This window comes from Marmota monax, unplaced genomic scaffold (assembly GCF_021218885.2).
Source record: "Marmota monax isolate L192 unplaced genomic scaffold, Marmota_monax_Labrador192_F-V1.1 WCK01_AAM20220418_F8-fsc00047, whole genome shotgun sequence".
NCBI classification, from domain to species: Eukaryota; Metazoa; Chordata; class Mammalia; order Rodentia; family Sciuridae; genus Marmota; species Marmota monax.
The window spans coordinates 2,636,720-2,659,018 of NW_026692072.1; the positions used below are offsets into that span (position 1 = coordinate 2,636,720).

The window sequence follows — 22,299 nt, forward strand, 5'->3', positions numbered from 1 at the left end:
TTGCCCGAACTCTCACCTGCACACACGCGCGCACTCCCCGGTAACTCTCCCAGCCCTCCACCGGGCTCCTCGAGAACTCAATGGGAACTCTGCGAAAACTGAAAAGTAGCGGGTGCCCGAGGCAGCAGGAGCCACCCTATTGCCAGACAGCAGGGGTCTAGATACAGCTGAATACACAGCCTGTTTCAATACAGCATCATCCAGTCACAGCAATTATACACAGCTTAACTTAATTATCATCATCTTAATGGCTCCCTGGTATCACCTCTCAACCACTCCTTCTGGCAAAATGCCAGGCGCCATCCTGTGGCTCTCAACAGACTTTAACATGGCTTCCTATTTAGTTCACAACTACTCTGTTAAAAGGTTTTATTGGACCCATTTTACAGATGAGGATACTAGAACTCAGAGAGGGAAGTGACCTTCCCTACCTCAGTTTCCAGTCCTTTTCTTTTCAGTGGCTATTAACAATTAGGAGATTGAAGATAGATCCATCAAAGAGTTTGTATTAATTCAACTAAGATAGGTGGGTTGATGCTTCTTTATATCAGGTAGACCAAAGAAGCTACCACATTCTGCAGAACCCTCACACTCCTACTAATTACCAAGTCAGAGTGATACAGAGCTGGCAAGGACTCACAGTCAACCCAGCTTTCTTTCACTGTAAAAATATGGGTTTACAGTTGATCAGATGTAGATTTTAGCAACAACCAAGTCATTCACCTCTCTGAACCTATTTCCACATCTGTAAAACAGAACCAAAATGCCTTCTTCACAGAGATGCAGTCTTAATTGGATAAAGAAGAGACTGTAATTATTGATGATAATGAATTCACCTTGAATAAATTTTTAGAAATATATAGTTGCTTGAAATGTCATTTTGCTCTGTGTTAGCAAATGTTTTCCCAATCCTCTAAAGTATTTTGGCCCCAGCAGGAGAGTGGTTAGAAGATAGTGTTCTTCAGTTTCCCAAAGGCTGATCCATTCTCTAGAACCAACTTAGCTTTTTAAGTCAATTTTTTTTCCTCCAAGGTAGGAAATGGGCATTTACTTTCTGCCCTCCCCATCTTATAGTTCTTGAAGTATTCTCTCACCTCCCTTTTGTGATTTCCTTAAGTGCTTTTAATGGTTGCTTGACACTGGAAAGATATTCCCAACAGGCTGCTTGTTCCTTAATGTGAATTTGTGGCTGACCTCTGGGAAAGCTATGCTGGTGGGCCTTGGGACTGGAGGAGGGAGCAAGACTCGGTTCCAGCAAAGTGAGATGATGGGTCTCTGAGCAGCTGGCAGGCAGCTGGAGGAGTGGCTCTGAAGATTGCTCTCATACCTTCTGTCACCTTGGTCCATTGTATCTGGAAGTATAATCAGCAGAGAATTGTGGTGAACTCAGAGTTCTTAAATGGTACCAGTAAAAGCACAAAGCAAGACAGAAACAAAGATAATAAACATAGGGCAGCTAGCAGTACATTTTTTTCAGTGTCTGTTTTACCACCATGAACAGAAATGGCATCCTTAGGAGCACCCTAGATACAACTAGAGTTAATCATCCATTATATCACAGCCCTATCACCTGGGGACCTAGACTGTTACCCACTTATTTTTTCTTTTTAACCTTTTAAGTATGTCTTCCCCAAGGGGAAAATGCAGATCCCTTGTATCTTCATTCCACATTTCTTCTTAGATACATAGCCAACCAAGGCTGTAAGTGATGAATAAAGATACCCTCAAGCAGCAGCTCTCTGTCTAGAGGAGGAAAAGCCAGGTATTCATACCAGGTTAATATCACCACCAGTACCCTGTAATAGTAGGTGATCATTGCCAGGCAAATTAATTTCACATTAAGTGCTTCTTACCCAATCTTGTTTGACCCTCTTGAACCTTCTCACTTCATCTAAAACCACAAAGCCAGGACTTTATAAAGATGCTTCCAGTATTCACCACTGTTCACAGCCATCATTTAAAACTCCTCATGTTGTGTACCACTTTCTAGTCTTTGCATTGAATTATTATCTTGTCTTTGCACATGACTCACTTCACCATTCTTTGCCAGTTTTTATGCCAAGCTTGCCTCTTTGGCAGGTGTTTGTATATATTCTCTTGATCAAGCCACTTTCTAGCTCACAAGTCTTTGGTATCCTTCAGTTCTTCTGCTTTCTCATGAATAGTTTAACCACTGAATTCTCTGTGGCCCCCCAGCAGGATTCTTATTCGGGGAACCTGAGGGTGTGAGATGTTAGTTCCTAAAGGCTGGAGTAGTCCACACAGTCTTTTTGGAAGATATAGACTTTAAGGCTGGTTATGATTTGGGGATGGAAAGAGAAAGAATATTTGTATTCCTTACTAGAGCAAGAGAGGTCTTGTTATGACTTGTTAACAGTTGTTAAAACTGTCATTGTGAAGGAGGAGTTTAGAACTGGAGCTGTCAAAGAGATTTAAGGATTATCTATGGATTTCAGTGCCATTACTGCTCTTTACCAGGGAGGAAGGAAGGGGAATGAAAGAAAATATAGCCTCTAGTAAGGAGTTATATCAGTTGAATTCATGGAGTCATTCTGCTCAAGAGCTAAGTGGGTGATCATCTTGCCTTTCAAATAGACCAGTACAGTAGCTCCCAGGACTAGTTGCCAGACCCCCAAGGTTAGTTTGACTCTATTTCTAAGGTCTGATCTTCCCATCCTCTTTAGTGGGCAGGAAGAGGTATATGGTTAGCCTTCAGAGGCATTGGTCCCAGCACTGTCAGAAATCAGACCAGGAAAGATAGCTGAAGAAACAGTTTGGGAAAGAAAACAGCTTTCTCTGCATTTGAACATGAAACAAGTAATTCCGTAGGCTTTACTTAAACTTGTATACACAGAATTGTCACTCTTCTTTGTATCTTTTTTTTTTCTTTCTTTCATAGTTTTTTAATTTAAAAGCAATTCTCAAAAGAATTTTCTCATCTTTTACCCCAAAGTAGTTGGCTGAAATATTTATTTTGTTACTATTCCCTCCCTCCTACCCTTTTCTGCTATGCAGAATGAATATTGCCATGCAGTGTTTCAAGTAATGACTGAGTTGGAAAAGCTAAATATCTATGCACTTTGTTTTAACTTCTCAGGCTGGTGTAAAAGAGCCAACTAATATATTTATTGTTTTGTAAACCTGAATTTGATTAGAACTCAAAATGTGAGAGCCTTAAAATTCATTCAATCCATTTGTATTTGGGGTAAAAATGGGAGTTCATAACCCACTTGAATCAAATGTATGAAAGATGATATGTCATGAGCTTTGTAATGTTTTGAACAACCAATTAAAGAAAAAAAAATTCATTCAATCCAAGGAGGAAAAAGGGAACAGAGCCATATGTAGTAGAAGTCTAATGTGTGTGTGGCACTGTCTTGCATACTATTTCATGAGAAAAATAAACACTTGCTAGCATTTCTCATGTGCAATGTGCTTTTACTTTCATAACCTGGGACTTGAAGTAAGGAAACTGAGGCCCACAGGAGTAAATTTTCCAGTTGATCGGTGGAAATACTATATTCAGACTTTGATTTCTTTGTGCGCTTTCTGCTTCTCTCTGTCTTTCTGAAAGGTATGGTTGAGAGTTTTGACGTCAGGTAGCCCTGGCATCCAAATTGTTGACTCTAGCCATGAGTTAGGCAATCTTAAATGCAGATTAGACTTTACTTATTTTTTAGGGGCATATTTCCCTAGTGTCCTTTGGGATATTTGGGCTACCCTCTCTGACTGGGCCTGTAATTAGGCCAATAGAGAGCAGTTGCTTTCCAGGTATCATAAATAAATGTTCTGACACATAAACAGGTTCTTCTGCATATAGAAGAAATGATATTGAAAAGATTATGTCATTTGAGTATCATAGAGAGCTGGTTTCAGGAAAAACTGGAAGGAGAGAAAAATGTGTCTTTAATAATCCTTATCTGCTCCTTTCAGAATCCTGTACTTAACACTCCAGTTCTGATACTTCAAAGATTATCAGTTTTCTTTCCCCAGCAAGGCCTACCATTCTACCACCTCATCCCATCAACTTCTGTGATGACATTTGGCTCATTCAGGAGCTCTGCTGTGCTCAAGTGGCTTATGGTGGTCCTGTGGCCTCCTCTCATCTTATAATATATACTGATTTTTAACTCTAGGGCTTCAGAAAGAACTTTTTAAGTAGAGTACCTTAGACTAAATAATAAACTTTAATGGGGACTTTAGACTCAAAAGTGTATGGGAGAAGATCTTTTGAAAATTGGTGAAGGCCTTGGCTGTTTTTTCACTTGCTATCATGTTGGTTATCTATTAGTTCTTCCAGTATAGGACAGTTGAGTTCAGAGCAATGGGCTTTCTTCAGTCTTGAGATTGGGTAGGACATACAAAGGATGAAAAGCTGCAGTTTTCAGTTCCTACCCCTCTCAGATTTGACTCTTCTGTTTGGGGTATTCATGTGTTTGGGTTATCTAGTGATGACCAGACTAAAGCTCTCACTCATCTGATGGCACTGAACTGCCATCCCAAGAAAGCCTCTGGACTGACTGAAAGTAAACTGGATCTCCTCAACTGTATACCACAACCTTCCTCCCAGTAGGGGCAGGTTTCTATGGTCTAGACCTGTTGACTGCATCATAAACTTTCGTAGTATGGAGTATATTGTGTATATATACATATGTGTGTGTATGTGTATATGTGTGTGTGTATATAGTGTGTGTGTTATATATTATATGTAATATGGTGGAGTATAGTTGGGGATGGGTTTCTTTTCCATTTCCCAGGGAGACTGGGAAATGGAAAAGACTGTTGATTGCAAGGGGAGGGATAGGACTGGGTAGTAAATAGTCAGGGAACCAGGCAATAGAACAAGGACCCTGTCTTCCCTTCTACAGACATCTACTCCACAGTTACCCTCATCTCAGAGAAGATGTGCTGGCAGAGATGCTTGAATTACTACTCTAAGACATCTCAACGTGTTACTGTTTTTCCAACTCAGAACTCTCACTGTCCCTAGCATGGGTCTTAAATTGGACAAGTGAAGCTGGCTTTGGCAAAGAGGAACCCTAACCTCTATTTGGGAGTTAGTGTTCTTTCACTTCAGACCCCCAGCATCACCACATTAACACCTGTGTCACTATTCCAAACTGAATCTCAGATCTGCACTGATGGGACAGTCACATGCAAGCAGTCTGATGCCAGCCTGCCCCCACACAGGCTTTATATTGAGATCCACTGGGTATTTTGTTTTTCTTTTTTTCCTGAAACATCTGTTTGTGCTGCCTTGGGGAGTGTTGCACAGAACACAGCCTGTATATTTTAAACATAGCCCTTGTTCACATTTTGAGAGCTGGCAGTGTGGTAGACACCATATGGAGCCCTGACACCCTTCTCATCTATTCTTTTCCATCTACATCCCCCGTCTTATGAGATTCTTCAAGCATGAACCATGAACATTAGCATTTTGAGCTGCTGATGAGTCACTCTCCTCTCAGTCTATCCTCTCATACTTTATCTGTAGTCCTTCTGAATTCTTCATAATTCCCTGAATGTGCCCAACTGTACACATCTTTAAAAGTTTGCTCAAGCTTTTTCCTTCACTTGGCATGCCCTCTTGTTGTTGTCTTTCTGGAAAATAACAATCCATGTGTCAACACCGAGTGATAAAGTCATTTCTGACACTGTAGGTGGAGCTCACCACTTCTTTCTCTGTCAGCCCATGGAGTACATTCTTTGCCAGAATGCAAGGTCCTTTAAGGTAGAGACTCTGATTCACCTTTTGTGTACTGTCATTTGCATTTAATAGGGCTCAGTTCAGTCCCTGTGAGGTGAAAGAGAAATGACTAACTTCAGGATGGTAATGATATGAAAACAGTTGAATTTGAATGTTCACTACACATTAGGCAGTATGCTGAACACTTTGTTGTCTCATTTAATACTTGGCATCAATTGTAAGAGGCAATACTGTATCCTGTCTGGACAAATACAGCCAAGTTGACTTTATACACTCCACTCATATGACCTCCACTCAACATAATCTCCTGCTCAGCGTTAAAAATAAGGTATATGCCTTGGTTGTAGTTCCAGCCCTACCTATCTGGGACTTTGAACCACTTTATTTCTCTGCTCCTTGTTTTCTTCATCTGTAAAATGAGTGTCAGTCTTATTAGTGCACAGTATTATGAAAACTGAATGTAAAAATTTTGGTTAAGTGATTAGTTCAGAATCTAATAAATAGCAGCATCCATTTAGTGAGTACTTATGTCATTATTGTCTTTTTACTGCTGTGGAGACTTTATAGAGGTATCTCACTCAAGGTCATACTGCCAGCATGTGCCAAAGTTTAGTTGTATATATTTTCTACTATTAGTCACAACCACCACACTACTAACCCAGCTCTCCCACTTCTGGATCTGGGCTTCAGCTGACATGTCATCAGAAGGAAAGTGTGGAATGAAGGAAGCGATGAATTAAGCACCTCTTCACGTCTACCTTGGCCTGGATGACTTAATACCTTCCTCATCTCTTTCCCTCTAACAAATGTCCATGTGTGGGATAGATGGCTTAAAATCATGAAATCCAAGCCTGCCTTGAGAATAGCTCACAGCTAGAACACAGAGCATTGGAAGTTGCCACTTGAGCAGCTGTTCTATAGGAAAGCCAGATGAGAACATTTCCTCATGGCGATGAATTGGTTCTTCAGATTTCCTTGTTGGGGAAGGTTAGACATGAGCTTGTTTCTGCTGTGTCTTTAGTGACAAAAGCATTCCCTGCCTGTCAACCACACCTGTCCTTTACCACTAAGGCCTACTTGTTTGCTAGAGTAATCATTGTTTATGATACAGTATTTTAATGGCTAGGGTACTAGTCGTTAAATATGTGAGTTCATTCCAGTGACAATCAGAAAAAAAAAATGGAATCTAGGTTCACCTGTAGAAGTGAAATTCCTGAGCAGTATCTTCAATACCAGCAGGCAGCCCACAGTTTGCCTGGGAATGTTTCTAAAAACATTTAATTATTTATGGGGTTGCTTTGGTTAGTCATGTATTCGCTTAATTTTTGAGACAGGGTCTAACTTTGTTCAGCCCAAGCTGGTCCTTGGGCAACTCCTGAGCTCACACAATCTTCCTGCCTCAGTATGCTCAAGCACATTACCACATACTAGAGATATATCAGGGAACAAATCATTAAAAGACCCTTGACACCTGAAAATAAATTTTAGATAGTGGTCAGTGCAAAGAAGACAATACAACAATCTGATATAATATTGCAGAGATGGTGGGTTGGCTATTTTGGTTTGCTTGGTTGGGGACAGCCTCTGAGAAAGTGACTTTATAACTAAGGCCAAAATGTTAAGGAATCAAAATGTTAAGGAGTCAGTCATTCTAAGATCTGAAAGGAGGAGCTTTTGAGACAGAATGGCAAGTGCAAAGACCTTAAGGTGGGAACAAGCTCAACTTACTTAAAGAACATAAGGAAAACCAGTGTGGCTAGAATATGGCATTTATCAGGTTGTAAGGGCAGGCAGGGGCCAAAGCAAGTAGAGATTTGTGAGCAATAAGGTTATATGGAAGGATTTTTTTTTTTTTAAGTAGGGCAATGATATACCTTTTGTACATTTAAAAAATACAACTCTGTGAATGCAGTCTGTAAATATACAATAGTTAATTAAAAGTAGAAGTAGAAGCCAGGCACAGTGGTACACATCTGCAGTCTTAGCTACTGGGGAGGCTGAGGCAGAAGGATCTCAAATTTGAGGCCAGCCTTATCAACTGAGACCCTGTCTCATAATAATAAATAGATAAAGGGCTGAGGCTGTAGTTCAGTGGTAGCACATCCCTGGGTTCTATAACTATAACAACAACAAAAAATGTTTCTAAAGGGGCTGGGGATGTGGTAGAACATTTGCCTAGTATTCATGAGGCACTGGGTTCAATTCCCAAACTGGGAGGAAAAAAAAAAAAGAAAGAGGAAAACCAGTCTAGACAACTATAATAATTCAAGTGATCGATGGTGATGGCAGTAGAGAAGACAAATGGATGGACATGGGAAAGGTTGTGCACAGTGAGTCAGAAGGACTTTCTGTTGGGCTCACTGGGATAGGGAGGTGGTACCAATTCTTAAGGGTTTGAGCACAGTGATTGGCACATAGAAAGCACTCAATATTTGAGAGCTGTTATGGTGTTACCAACAAATGGCCTATTATCAAACACTAAGAGAACAGGTTTGAGAAAGAATCTTGAACAAATGACAGACTGGTGTCTACAGTGAAAATGGGTGACCAATTTGACTGTCTATCTCCCTCTCGCTCCCTCCCACCCCACTTTCATATAAATAGTCTTAGAGAGACAGTGGGGGTTGCAAGGTGGTGTTTTCAGGAGCCTGAAACTCCTGACTTGCAGGCAGTCTCACTCCACCATCAGCTCATTAGTATGTCTGTTGGCCTCCCTCAGCCTTAATTTGATTTCTTCATGTGATGTTACTAACTACAAATATATTGGGCACCTACTATGTGACAGGCCCCATGCCAGGCTCTTTATACATATCTCAAGCACTCTATACATTAATTTCACTTAATCCTCTTGAGACCTCTTCCAAGCAGTTACTAAATTGTCCTCCATTTTCAGATAAAAATACAGAACTCAGATCCCACAGCTAGTACATGACGGAACTGTAACTCAAACCCAGGGGGTTCTAACTCTTAAACCCACAATCTTAACCCTCTGCCATATGAAAATTAGCACTAGGTCATTAAGGGTTGGTATGCTTCCAACTTCTGAACCTCTTCTCAGGGTCATCATGGAATTTGAAAGCTACACACACAAACACATTATTTATAGTGATCAGAGATTAGTATCAAGAGGGTATTTATTTATTGATTCCTTCTCCCTCTCTCTTTGGTAACTTATACAGCGGCTGAGGCAACAGGAAATTTGAAGGCCTGCATTGTATTAAATCTTACATTTAAAATTTCAGTGGAAGGAAACTGCTTAAGAGAGATTTGGCTTCCCTTATTCACATACCAAGAGAAGATAGGGAAACTGGGTCAGGTGTTATCCTGAAGGTGTGGGAAAACAGGAAAGGTAAACCTTTGGGCTATTTTCTGCTTCTAGCTCCTAAACTGCCAGACCCCATTGGAGGATATGAGATAGGTTCTTTTCAGCCCTCAACACAGGACACCCTCAGTGATATGAAATCCAGTATTGCTATGGGAGGGAAAGGAGGTTGGGAAAGAGTGGAGAAAAGGAAAAACTTACCTCCACCATGGCATTTTCCTCTCCAAGTTCAGTAGGAAGCCATGTAAATGGAAGTTATTTCAGAGAGAAAGAACAGATGAGACATTACACACACACAATCTCATGCCAGGTCAGCTTTCCACAGGCTTTTTGAAAATGCCCTGTTACTGGCAAGGGTGTGGGGAAAATGAGCATTCTCATACCTGCATGAGTAATGATTGTAAATCAGCATAAGAAGGTTTTTGGAGGGCATATTAATAATAATGTGTCAAATGCCTTTAAAAACGCACATCCTATGCTCCTTAGAGAAATTCCTGATTCCAGAACTGGGGCAGGAAATATTCAGGCTAAGCCTGAAAGATCTTGTAGTTCCGTGAAGTAAGGAAGTACTCAAAAGCAAATCAAAACCCACACTGATGGGAATATGTCAAGGGACCCAGGAACCAACAAAAAGAGCTCCCAAAGCTGAACAGTTTGGCAAGAAAATAAGTAGTTTCAGATCATAACCCAAAGTATGAAATAAATTTTCATGAGCCCATACAAACATAAACAATAGAAGAAATAAAGGAGACACATCTTATTTTCAGAGTATTTCAAATAATTATGTATATGCCCCACCCTCAAGGAGAGGGAGCACGGCTCCTCACTTTTAAGTATAAGGTGCTCTGAGTAGCTTCCTTCCGAAGAGTGCACTGTGGGAAGGCAGGGCATAACAAAGCAACTTTACCATGGAAAAACCTGACAAGCACTACCTCAACCAGGTTGGTCAAGGTGAGCTTCAATAGTAGCAGATTATATTCAGCTTGACTCCTTGATAATTTTAATGATAATGGCACTTTACCTTTGTAGTTTGCCTTCCAGAAGCTCATAACCATGACCTAATCACAAGAAAAACATCAGAAAAATCCTGATTGAAGGACATTCTGTAAAATATTTGACCAGTACAGTACCCTCAAAACAGTCATGATTGTCACAAATAGAAAAGTCTGAGAAACTATTAAGGTGGGGCTAAGGAGTCATGATAACTAAATGTGGAATTCTGGAAAAGAAAAGAACATTAGGAAAAAACTTAAGATATTCTGAATCATTTCTTGTTGATAACAGGGGAAACTGGGTATGGGAACCCACTGGCCCATCTTTTTAAATTTTTTTAGTAAAATATTAAGTTATTCTAAAAATTAAAATCTATTGAAGGGAAAAAAAATACAAACATGCTTTTTGACCCAGAAGTTTCCCTTCTGGAATTTTTCTTTGGAAATAATTAAGGATGATTCACCCACAATGATATGTGTCAACAGTGTTGTGGGTAGTAGTGAAAAAGTACAAATCAATGTCCAATGTTAGATATGCTAAGTCCATACAATTCAATCACAAATCATAGCCTTACAGAAATATATTTCAGTAATTCTTGATTGATGGTTGTTTGGAAAAAGCAAATTAAAACAAGCTTGTGAAATATGATAAAAGATAAGTACGTATTTTATATATATAGACAAGGAATATGGGCAGATATATTTCAGTGCGTTCGTGGTGATTATCCCTGGTGAATAACACTGTGTGATCTTTTATTCTCTTTATAGAAGCAGTACCTGTTTGTAGAAAATAAAAGGCAACTAAAATGGAAAACATTACTTTTTGAATTAAAAAAAAAGACTAGAAACTTGTTTGCTAAATGTAATAGCAGCAAAGAATTCAGTACAGAAGAAGGGAGTCTTGGGAGCAGATGAGACATTGGAAGGCTGAGAAGCCCACCTTTTACTTCTGTTCAGGTACCTCCCTATAGCAGGACACTGCCTAAGCAGGCCTGTCATCTTCCATGAACTCAGGCCACCACCCACACAGGTGCTGTTGAGTGCAAGAAGGGTGGCCATCTCTAAAAATGGTAAATAGTCTAGTAGAGGATTCAGAGATTAAACTTGGCACTGTAATCATAGGTCATACTGGAGATCAGGCCTTTTCAAAGTCCCCTTAATAGATCCGAGGAGGCAGAACCAGCTGTGAGGATCAAGTGGCAAACTCTGGTCCGTATTTCCTTCTCCTTCCATATTAATCCTCCCTCTTACCTGTCTTATCTGCCTCCACCCCCCCAGTTTAAAAAAAGCACTTGCCAGGTATCTTCCATCTCACCAAAAAACCTTTGTTAAGTCCAGTTTCATTTCTGAGGACTCTAGAATCTGATTGCTTAACCTAAATCTACCATTTACAAGCTGTGTATCTTGAGCAAGTCATGTAACCTCCCTGGGCCTCAACTTTCTCTTCTCCAGAGATAATAATACCTACCAGAAGTTATAATCGTTATCTCAGTTTTCTTACACATAGATCTGAGGTAATACAAGAACTATTGTTAGGGTACCATGAGATTGTGTAGAAATTGCTTGGTGCTGTTGTGAAATGTTAAGTAAGTCCTTTGTAAATAATGGCAATTTTTGAAGGAAAGAAGGCTCCTAGGATAAAGCAGAATGCAGTCTTGAGAGCAGAGCCCTTCTCCTTGTCTGTCTTGTGGTTTGAGAAGGAAGATGCAGTGAGGAAGAAGCCAAATCACTTTTTTAAGAAACACAAAGAAATGAAGAATTTCAGGGCTTTTGCTCATACCAGAGCTTATTCTTTTGTCTGTTCTAGGTGCTAATCAAGCAATGCCATTTTTCAACCCAGTGTTAGAACTCAGCCAAAAAGAGGTGAAAGACTTGAAACATTTAGGCCACACTTCAGGTTGAGGTGATAGACAGTGGATAACTAGAGGGGTACAGGAAGCAAAGAGAAAACACTAAAAGTGAGAGTGAATTAATTAGCTCAGCAAGTGCTGAAGTGGGAAAGGAGCTTAACTTTTATATGATTTGGAGTCCCAGCGTCACATAGCAGAGCCAGGCCTGGAATGCTAGTCTTCTTGTGTTTTTCTTAGTTAACCCAGGGTAACTTGAGTACATTTGTACCTCACTGTAGGTATCCCTCACGGCATTCCACAGGTTGCAGCTAACTTGAGTTTTGATCCTTTACAACACAGTAACCTGTTTGCTTTGAGGCCAGGCTTTTGAGGCAGATGAATGTGTCTAGGAGAGAAAGGTCTCTTGATCATCTGAGTGTGCAATCTCCCCAGCGGGGCTTGATCACATACTTGTAAACTAGGCAGCCACTTCTTAAAATACTAAAAGCTCAAGGTTTCTTAATTAGCACCTTGTACAATGCCTTTGTTGCTTAATTTTTGGAGAATGCTAAGTCTATCTTTTTGGATCTTGACTGAATCTAGCCTTCCTCCCTTGTCAATACCTCTTAATTTCTGTATTCTCCTGAGTTGAATATTCCTTTTACAGCAATAATTAATAAATACCAAGAATTCTGCAAACATGACTGATGCCAAATCAAATTAAGTTGTATTATATGCTTACAAAAAGAGACTATTAAACTCAGAAATTTAGAATGCCTGTTCTTCTTACACTCCTAGCTAGAGTATAAACTCTAAGGACAGAACTGAAAAGCTGAGCTGCCTACCTGCATGGACTAACTAAAAAATTGTCAGGCAGTGAAACCTTGTCTATCATAATCACTTTATCAGCAGGTATGGAGGGTTTAGTGAGACTAGGGCTTGTGGTATGCCTTTGACAACTCTTCAGTTTTGTAGGCACCACAGCACAACAGATAGGATTCCTCAGTGTGTGCCTAACTCAGATAGGGGACACAATCTTCTTCTGGCTGGACTCCTTAATCCCATTTTTGTCACCCTAAACTATATTCCCAACTAGGGAGGTATAAAGTTTAACATCACCCTCCCAATTTAGGAACTTCCAGTTCCTTTAGCTAAAATTTTTATTTTTCTATTCTGTAGAAGAATTTAGGAAAATATATGCCTCCTTGCCCATTTGAAGTTAACTCCTGAAAAATATAAATATATCAAGTTTAGATAGTTTCAAAAGATATGGCTGCTGACATATTGTTTAGTTTACACAAACTTTTATGTCTCTTTTTGTCAAAACTTTGACACTTTGGCCTTAGCCTATTAAATTTACAGACAAGGTTCACTATAGAATTTAATTGGAAAAGCCAGTTCTTACAGTCAAGCCATCTAGCAAAATCAGACTTGCTTTCTGTCATATCAAGCTGATTTTATTTTTTCAGTTTGAATAAAATGTCAGTGCACAACTCATGACTGCCATCTCAGTTTTGAATTTACGTTCTTGGATCAGTGTCTAGACAGAGGAAAGTTGTATAACCATGCCAAAGAGTATATGCCTGGGTAAAATCAGAGATTGTTTCCTCTCCTAGACTCCTTGTAGAAGTGGCATGCAAAATTGTTGCATGTAGGTTTCAGGAAAGTGAGAAATGTGCATTTTTTTTCTGACGTGGGAGTAAGGTGATTTTGAAAGTGGGAGTGGATAAAAAAGAACTTATAGACCACAGGCACATATGTTCTTAGGAACAGCGGTTTTAGGAAAGACTATATATACAAGTTAAGGATTTGCACATTTGTTTCCTTAGAACTGCTCATATTCAGACACCCCTTGGACAGTCATTATGTACCCCAGAGGTATGTGTGCTACACTTTTAAGACCACCACTCTGAGATACAACAGTACCCCCAAACTAGATCAGTCAGTGACTGAACAAGTTAACTAAACTTCACTCAGTTAATTGTCCTCATCAACATTTCACAGAGGTAGAATTTTCTAGAGAACTGTCACATAGAAGGATCAGCACTATAGAACTCAGTCTTTCTGTCCAGTACCTATATTTTAGTAGGTCTGGAGTTGTCATTAAGAAAGCTTCCAGCAAGCCACACAGGATACTGTTTGTCTCTAAATATTTGAAGGGAATTTGGGGATAGGAACATGATTATTTTGAAATGTAATGTTTCAGGTGCCAGAATGAGAAACATTGAAAGTTAGGAGGAGGCAGTTTTTAATTCAGCATAAGGAAGGAGGTCAATACTTTTTATCATTTGTATTGTGAAATTCCATAAAGCTTTTATAACAAAACTGTAAGCTAAATAATGTTACCATGAGGAAAATGAGATTCTGAGAGGGCTAGTAATTCACACATGGATTTCAATCTAGTTTGGTCTGGTGATCCCAAAGCCATTATATAATGAACCTCCCCCCAGTACCTTTATAGAATGCTATCTGCCTAACATCCTATTTTATTAAAAATAAATGCTTTATGCCTATTCTTCTGACACAGCAATCCCACATCTGTGAGTCTTCTTAAAAATAAATTGGCAAGCCAGGTGCAGTAGTGCATGTCTGTAATCCCAGTAGCTCAGGAGGCTGAGGCAGGAGGATTGTGAGTTCAAAGCCACCCTCAGCAAAAACGAGGTGCTAAGCAACTCAGTGAGGCCCTGTCTCTAAATAAAATACAAAATGTGGCTGGAGATGTGGCTCGCAGGTGTTGAGTGCCCCTGAGTTCAATCCCCAGTACCGCCTGCCCCCCCCCCACGCGCGGGCGTATACACACACACACACACACACAAATGCATTAATAGGCACTGAAAAGAATCTCAATAGGGGCTGGGATTGTGGCTCAGCAGTAGAGCACTCACCTAGCACGTGAGAGGCCCTGGGTTCGATCCTCAGCACCACATAAAAATAAATAAATAAAATAAAGATATTGTGTCCAGTTACAACCAAAAAATAAATATTAAAAAAAATAATCTCAATAACCTCTTGAATGCCACTCAAGGCAGAAATCCTAAGTGTTGGCTCTTAGATGTTTTCAAAGGGGAAATGAATACCTAAGTGGAAGGCTGTGTTCCTTCACCTGGATATTCAAGACTTTTATAGACTATTTCAGATAAAATCTTACAAGCATAAACTTGCTTGCATACTAGGTAAAGGAGGAGTATTTCAGAGAGGAAATGCTGCCTCATACCAATGATATGTTGTTATTGTGAAAAATGGGTTATTAATAATGCAAATAAGATACTTATCTTTTGAAAATGCTGTTTTAAAGAAAAAAAAAGTATGACCACCACACCCTTTTGTCTCACCTACTAAGCTGTAAAAGTCTGTAAGGGCATGTATTGTGTTCATCATAGTCTTTTGTGCCTAGAATTATGCCTAACACATGGTTGATACTCAAGTAATATTTAGTAATTGACAAGAATACAGTAAATGATTTGACAGAGTCCCAAGGACTTATGTTTTAAAATGTGAGATAAATTTTATCTTTCAGATGCAGGAACAGTCTCTTTTAGGGTAATGAGAAACAATTTCAATCAGTCAAGACTTCTCACCTCTTCCCTATGCTTTTCTCCAAGTCTGATAGTAAAAAATTTGACAACTGGAAAAGAATTTATGTATAATTTGATATTCCTGATTTGTAGTTTTGGACCTCTTTGAGGCTATTATGAAAATTATGGCCTTTCTTAGACAAAGGAACACACAGACAAAACACTGTATACAATTTCAGTGGGTTCATGAACCCTTTAAAATATGTATCTCAGGAATTCTAAAAAGTGAACTTCAACCTATGGAAAGAGCACCGTCATCATGCTGAGCCTCTTGTATGAAGTAAAACTGACAAGGTAACATTAAGAGCTTGCTTTGAATATAATGCCAAGGGGGAGAATATAGTGCTGGTTTCAACTATGTCTTGATTCTTGTGAGAAATTTTCATAAAAGACCCTTTGTTCCCATCAGAACAGATGTCATCAAATATTGATATAATGACAGCTCACTGGCATCCTCCATCCCATGATTGGACAACCAGCAAGAAAACAAAGTGGAACTAGGGCAGAGGTTTGGATAGGGAAGTTGACTTAGTTGGTTCTTTTGGACTTCAGTGTGTATGTAACGTAATTTGTAGGCCCCGTGTCTTAAATATTTTCACCTTTAATGGAAGTATTAGAAGTCTGTTGCCTAGGGTATTTTCCCCTAAAGCCTTTCCCAGATAGACACACGACACAGATTTTGTGTAGATATTGATAATATCTTGTGAGAAGCAAAATTTTTAGGTCATAGCAAGAAACTGATGCACCGTGGAACTTTGTCTACCAGCTTGACTGCTTGAGCGTTTCTCTGGCCAAAAGTAAACCTTAAGCTTTAAGGACACAAACGTTTCTGTGTAACCATAGGATTTTTATATCTCTAAGAGCTTTACTTTCCTCATCTGGTTCATGGGGATAATAGTAGTCCTGTATCTTAGGATTGGTGTGAGGAGGGATAGGAAAAATGGATGAAGAACACTAAGCTCAGATTCCTGGCCCACAGTAAGCACTAAATCAGGTTGGATTTTGTTAGTATTTTAAAGACACGGTAACTCTAGAAGTGAATGAGGAGATTCTAGGCAAGTTTGCTACTTTTTCCCTTCTACGGGTGAGCATCCCTGCCATCTTGTTTCCATTGTCCCTGCCTTCTCCTTGACCCTATCCCTGTTTAGACAGTGCTCTTTGTCAGGATCAGACCAGAAATGTTCTGACTGAGCAGCTGAGGTACTAGCCATGCCTCTGGGACTCTACAACTCACTTTTTGGCTGCTAGAAACATCACAGACATCTGGAATACTCTGGTTAGGGCATTAATGACTAGCCATTCCTTCCAACTCTGTCCTTCCTTCCTTTTCTTCCTGTTGTATTTCACTCCCTTTTTAAAAAGCAGTTTGTTTGTTAAGCACGTCTCTGTGCTTTAAATGGTACTACTTCTGGATGTACAGTAGTTGATAAAATATTAACTACTCTTACATGCTCTAGTAGGGCAGAGAGAGAGTAAATAACAAATAAAGTATAAAATGTGGTGAGGGCTGTGAAAGAAATAAGATAGAGAATAACCAGGGAATCCTATTTCAGTAGAGTGCCTTCTCTGAAGAGACGATATTTAAACCCAGGGACTGACCTGTGGCAGGAATTGAAACACTGCATTTTATTCCAAGTGCAGAATGCCATTGATAGCTTCTCCTTGTTCTCCTAACAACAGGTGATTTAAGCCTTTGAAGAAATCAAACTCCTAATTTTCACCATCACTTTATTTTGTCAATTAAGTTTACAAGGATTATGATCCTCCCCTTCTCCTTTTTATAGCTATTCATGAACTGTATATAGGCACTGTGCATTTTTGCATTTTATATGTATTCTCTCAATTCTCTAGTCACCCAAAAAGTAAGTTTTGTTATCATCATTCTCCCAGTAGTCAGATACAGAAATCAGAATTCAAAGAAATCAAGTCACTTGCCCATATATGGCCACACTGCTCAGTCATGGTAGTTAGAACTCGAATCCAGGTATGTCTGACAACAAAGCTGGTGCCATCAACCAATAGACTGTGTTACTCCCTTCCTGTGATGGCTTAACTCACCTGCTTCTCCTTTTCCTTTGTAGTGGTGCCAGTGAAGAAGAGGACACATGAAGGCTTGCCATCAGAGTGGAAAATCACCCCTTCCCTTGTATGTGTGTGACAGCGTGTGTGTAATGGCTTCTGATTTCTGTGAAGGCTGCCCAGCAACAAATGTACTTCCACTGGATATGTCCCCAGATCCATAGCAGGCACATATCTCTCCAAGGAATGACCAGTTTTATGCTTACCATGTACTTCTCATTCTCTTGTTGCAGTAGGTCAAGGAAAGAGCCCTTTTGATCAACCAGGAGCAATTGAAAAGGGTCTTTCAGGGAACTCCTTAATGGCTGCTTTGAACTGACTCAGGAAAGCTAGCCCCTATAATATTGTGTAAGTCAACAGTATACTTCATTAGGAAGGACCTGGACTAATCATGAAAGGAAGTCAGAGCTTTTTGCCTACCTACAAACAAAAAACCTACTTTGTTCATACTGAAGCATGAAACACATGAGGACAAAGTGGGGCCTTATTGACTCATGTCCACAGTCTCTAAATAGTCCAGTTCTACCTTTGTGAAATGTGGTGCCGTGAATTAGGATGGATGGCCTGAAAATGAGGTTGGAGAAAGAGTTAAAAGCTAGAAAGACACAGATATTTTTAGCATATGAGGTTATCCAGGACTTCAGATTCATAATTCAGTGCTATGGAAATGAAAAAGATGATTGAAGAGGTGGAAAGGAAATGACCTGGGGGTGGGACACAGAAAAGAGGACCAAAGAAATCTGATTAAAATTTGAAATCAATATTTCTGAATTTAACTTGCCTGAGTTTCCAAAATAGTCACTAAAGACTCTGATAAAACCTGGATTGTTTAGATGAGTTCTGCAGGTTTTATGGGCTTATCACAACACGAAAGGCTGGAAATGTGTATTGCCAAATGGGAACTTTCAGTGTAGATTTTTGCCGTTCCCTCTGCCAGGTTAGTTTAATATGGCTTAATTGCAGTATGGGGAGAATTCTTGCTACTCTATAGCTTGCTGAATTCAGTTCCATCTCCCAGCAAATATCCCTTTATTTTACATTAATTGGAATCCTTCCCGTGGCACTCCCTACCCACAGACCTTCAGGTCATCTCTTGCACCCTGGCTCTCTCCTCTTCAGTAACATGAGCAGAGATACCCTGGAGCTTAGATTTCCTGGCCTTTCTCCATTTCCAAATCACAATTTCTTATAGCATTATACCCCCTGGGAAGCAGTGATGTGCTAGTGAAATATAAAATTGTAAGCTCAAAAGCACGCTTTCTTCCCGAGATGTCAGTTTTCCTTAACAAATGGTTTGAAGTCAGGGGATAACCTTATTTTTATATAAAACAAAGACAGTTATATTATGGAATAGAATGTTCATACACATAAACTGTTAAGATAAAATGAGAGACTTGGAAGATAATTCTTGTTTGCAAATGGGCTGTGTGTTCCCTCCCTCTGCCTTTAGTGGTGTTTCCATGCTCACTTCTGAGGAACACAATTGGAACTATATCCAAGCCCCTTGGGATTGTTCCTGCCCAAGGTCCTAAACTTCTAATACCCCTGAGGCAGAGCCAAGGAGCCTGCCTTTAGGGAAAGCCCTTTATTCCTGCCTGTCTGCTTGCCTGCCTGTGACCTGTGTGATAGCTTTGGGGCCAGCTGCTGAGTGTGTGTGCAGGATAGTTTTGAGGCAGAAACACAACTTGCTTATAGTAGGAGTCCTGTTTATATCATTTGTATTTATGTCATTGTTCAACACTGTGCATGTGATGAAATGACTTAATTCCTTTGAGACCAGGAAGCTACCAAGCATATATGCTGCTAGTTAGGGTTATCCTAGCTCACTGCATATGCAAGGAGACTGGGACTGGGAGGAGTTTGAGCTGTTTTTCACCCAAAAAAAAAAAAAAACCTCAAACTGGTGTCCAACAAGTAGCTAAGATAATTTTGGTGCTTCATTTATCTGTCTGTAAAGACTGGAGAATTCAGTATACTGCTAGTTAACAACCTCCAACCATATCCACAAAATCAACCTAAAAGATGGACCAATGGCCACTCTTGAAAGAGTTTAAAATATCAGAAGATTTAAAAGACTAGGATTTGGAAACTTGTATTGTCTTTCCCCAATAATCATTGTTTGATCTTCAAATGGTATTAGCAATGGAAATTGTTTGATCTTCAAATGGTATTAGCAGTGGAAACATCATTGGCTCTCCATACCTGATCATATGTTATTACTTTAAGTCAGTATTGGAAAATCCAAACATTTATGCAGTAGATACCAACAGAATTGTAGGAATATGTGCCAACTTGTCTCAATAAATTATCGTGTCTGTAATCCTCAAGGAAAGCACTTTTGCTTTTACTTAGAAAGGGTCTCAGATTTGCTTTATGGGCTCCTGCTGTCTTCAGCACCTGATAAAACTTTAACCAGGGAAGCATTAAACAGCGCAGCAGCTTCTGCCCAGGCTCCTAAGTTCCTGCTGGCAGCGTTTATCAATGTACAAACTAGGATGCTTCCTGCAGTGGCACCAGCTTCCCCCCAGAGCTGGAGCATGCTGCTTGGCCTTAAGCCCCAGCATTCTGAGACTTCCCTCCCACCAGGTCAGTAGAAATGAGAGTGCTCAGAATTGTGTCCTAACTGGTTGCAGGCAGAAATCTTTGGGGAGAAGTCATCAAGGGATGCAGATAACGGATGTCTCCAGAATGAATCAGGTACTCACAGCAGTTCCTGGCTGCCTTCCAAATGTTGGGTTTCTGGATGCAGAGAGGGATTTGTCCTTTGATTTGGTATCATTAAATCCAGGACAATCCTAAGAAGTGCTTGAACTCTCAGGTTATTGCCCAGGAATTCCGGAGAGTAGCCTATATTAGGGATTTACTATGAGCCAGGCCTTGTACTTACTACACCTTCATTCTTAGATGATAAAACAGGAAGTCATTGTCTCATGTTGCACAGCTAGGAAATATTGGAGCCAGTTTTGAATCCAGCTCTCCAGCCTTTCCAGAAATTCCTTTGTCCCATCCCACGGGACACCTACAAATACAGAGGGAGTCAAGATTTCTGGTTCTCTTGCTGTACTCTGACCATTAATTTGAATTTTTCTCAAAAAGACACTTCATGGCTATAGTTTGGGCTCAGAAATGACATTAAAGTTGCTTTATTCCTCTGCTTTAGCAGACGCTTTAAGTACATATTGCTAACTTGGGCCTGCCCCTTGCTCCTGAGGGAGCCTTTCCTTTTTAGTGCCATTTCCCATAAATAAGGTGTTTTTCAAAATAGAAAAAGTGATGGGTGTTCTGCTCTCTCCTCTAACTTTATTTAAAAGCATCTACTACTTTATTCCTGCAGAAAAGGAAATCTTTGTATTTTAGTAAAGGTAATCTCTCTTCCTGTGCTTTATTAGGTGAACCAATTCAAAGTCACAGTAAATCTAGACTGTCTTATTGATACCTGGGGCGGGGGGGTGGATATCTAAATGATAAATGTTATGTGTATATATGTACACGCACACACAATTTAAGAATGAAGGGAAGCTCTAAGGAGCCCTTCACTGTTTTGCACGCTACCTTATTCCCGCCTGATTACAAGTCCCACCAGATGATTGGAGTTTACACGTTCATTTCCAAGAAGAGTAACTCCCTGGTGGAGGTTTTCAGCTCCTAAAGCACTGAGCCAAGGTGACAGTCCTGAAGGAAATTTCACTCCAGCTCTCCTCCATAATTGTGTTTGTGTGCCTGACCATTTGGTGACCCAAGCCATTTTGGTCACTCTACTGGGGCCTGCGGGCTCAATTGCAGAATTCACAACCTTGTTGTAGTGGCAGAGCCTAGGAAGTCCTTTCCCCCGACGTAGAAAATATCCTCCTCCTGATTCCTGCAAGTCTGCCCTCATATAATGGCTGTTCAACACATGCTTTTTAGTTGAAAATCTCATTATGGATCAAGTCCACCCCAGTCCTAAGAGAAAAAGAAGTCTCACACAGGAGACTCCAGGTCTCATATTTTCTTTGCCTAGCAGTGTTTCTTTAACCTGCACCCCCACCCCCACCTCCAACTAACCCATTCCTAGAGCCATAAGACCCAGGCAGTTCCTGGGAGGGACAATAGTACAATGTGGAATATTGGGGACCTGCCAGGTAAGACAGGTTCGTGTGGAATACTGAGCACACCAAAACAAGGAAGGGACAGAGCAGGAAATAAAAATAAATGAAGACACTGGAGGTACACTGGTACAAAAAAGGCCACAGAACCCATGCTGGGTTTGATACGACCATGAGGGGACAGCACATTTATACTTGATGGGAGTAAAACCTGACTAGTCTTTTTTTACAGTGACAGGCCACACTGCATGAGTGAGTAGAACCAACAAACCCGTTGTTGTACTCTGCCTGTTTTCCTGTGCAGTCACATCTCTTCTTCCCCTTCCACCCTTCCACTAAATAAGGGAACACTCAGTCTTTCAAGGGAATTACACATTTGAGTTAATGTTTCAGTATATCATTTTCATACTGTAAATTATTTTGTAAGAGAGATTTACTGCTATCCCAGGATGTTCAGACTCGGCGCCCCTGTGCATTTGGAAATCAATAAACTATTACTGGAAATACCATTTGTCTCTCGGAGTTGTGCACAAAGGACCCTGCTAGGTGTAAATATTCATGGAGATTTACATATCTAACTGGTACTGCTAGAGAAGATGGTGTTTGGGTTATTAGATGTGGGGGGCTAATTTACTCCTGACTTTCCCCAGAGTGTCTTAGGAGATCCCTGGGAAGTGGCAAAAGGGCAGACTAAAGATGGTTATTTAGAG

General features: G+C 40.1%; 1 protein-coding gene across 1 annotated transcript in view; it reads left to right on the forward strand.

The window, feature by feature from the left end:
• The window catches only part of Trim44 (tripartite motif containing 44), a 111,859-nt gene extending 89,761 nt beyond the window's left edge, over positions 1 to 22,098 (forward strand). The window contains exon 5 of the mRNA XM_046456082.2: positions 17,507 to 22,098. Coding sequence (XP_046312038.1) covers positions 17,507 to 17,534 — 28 coding nt within the window. The 3' untranslated portion in view covers positions 17,535 to 22,098. The remainder of the gene's footprint in view (positions 1 to 17,506) is intronic.
• The last annotated feature ends 201 nt before the right edge of the window (positions 22,099 to 22,299 follow it).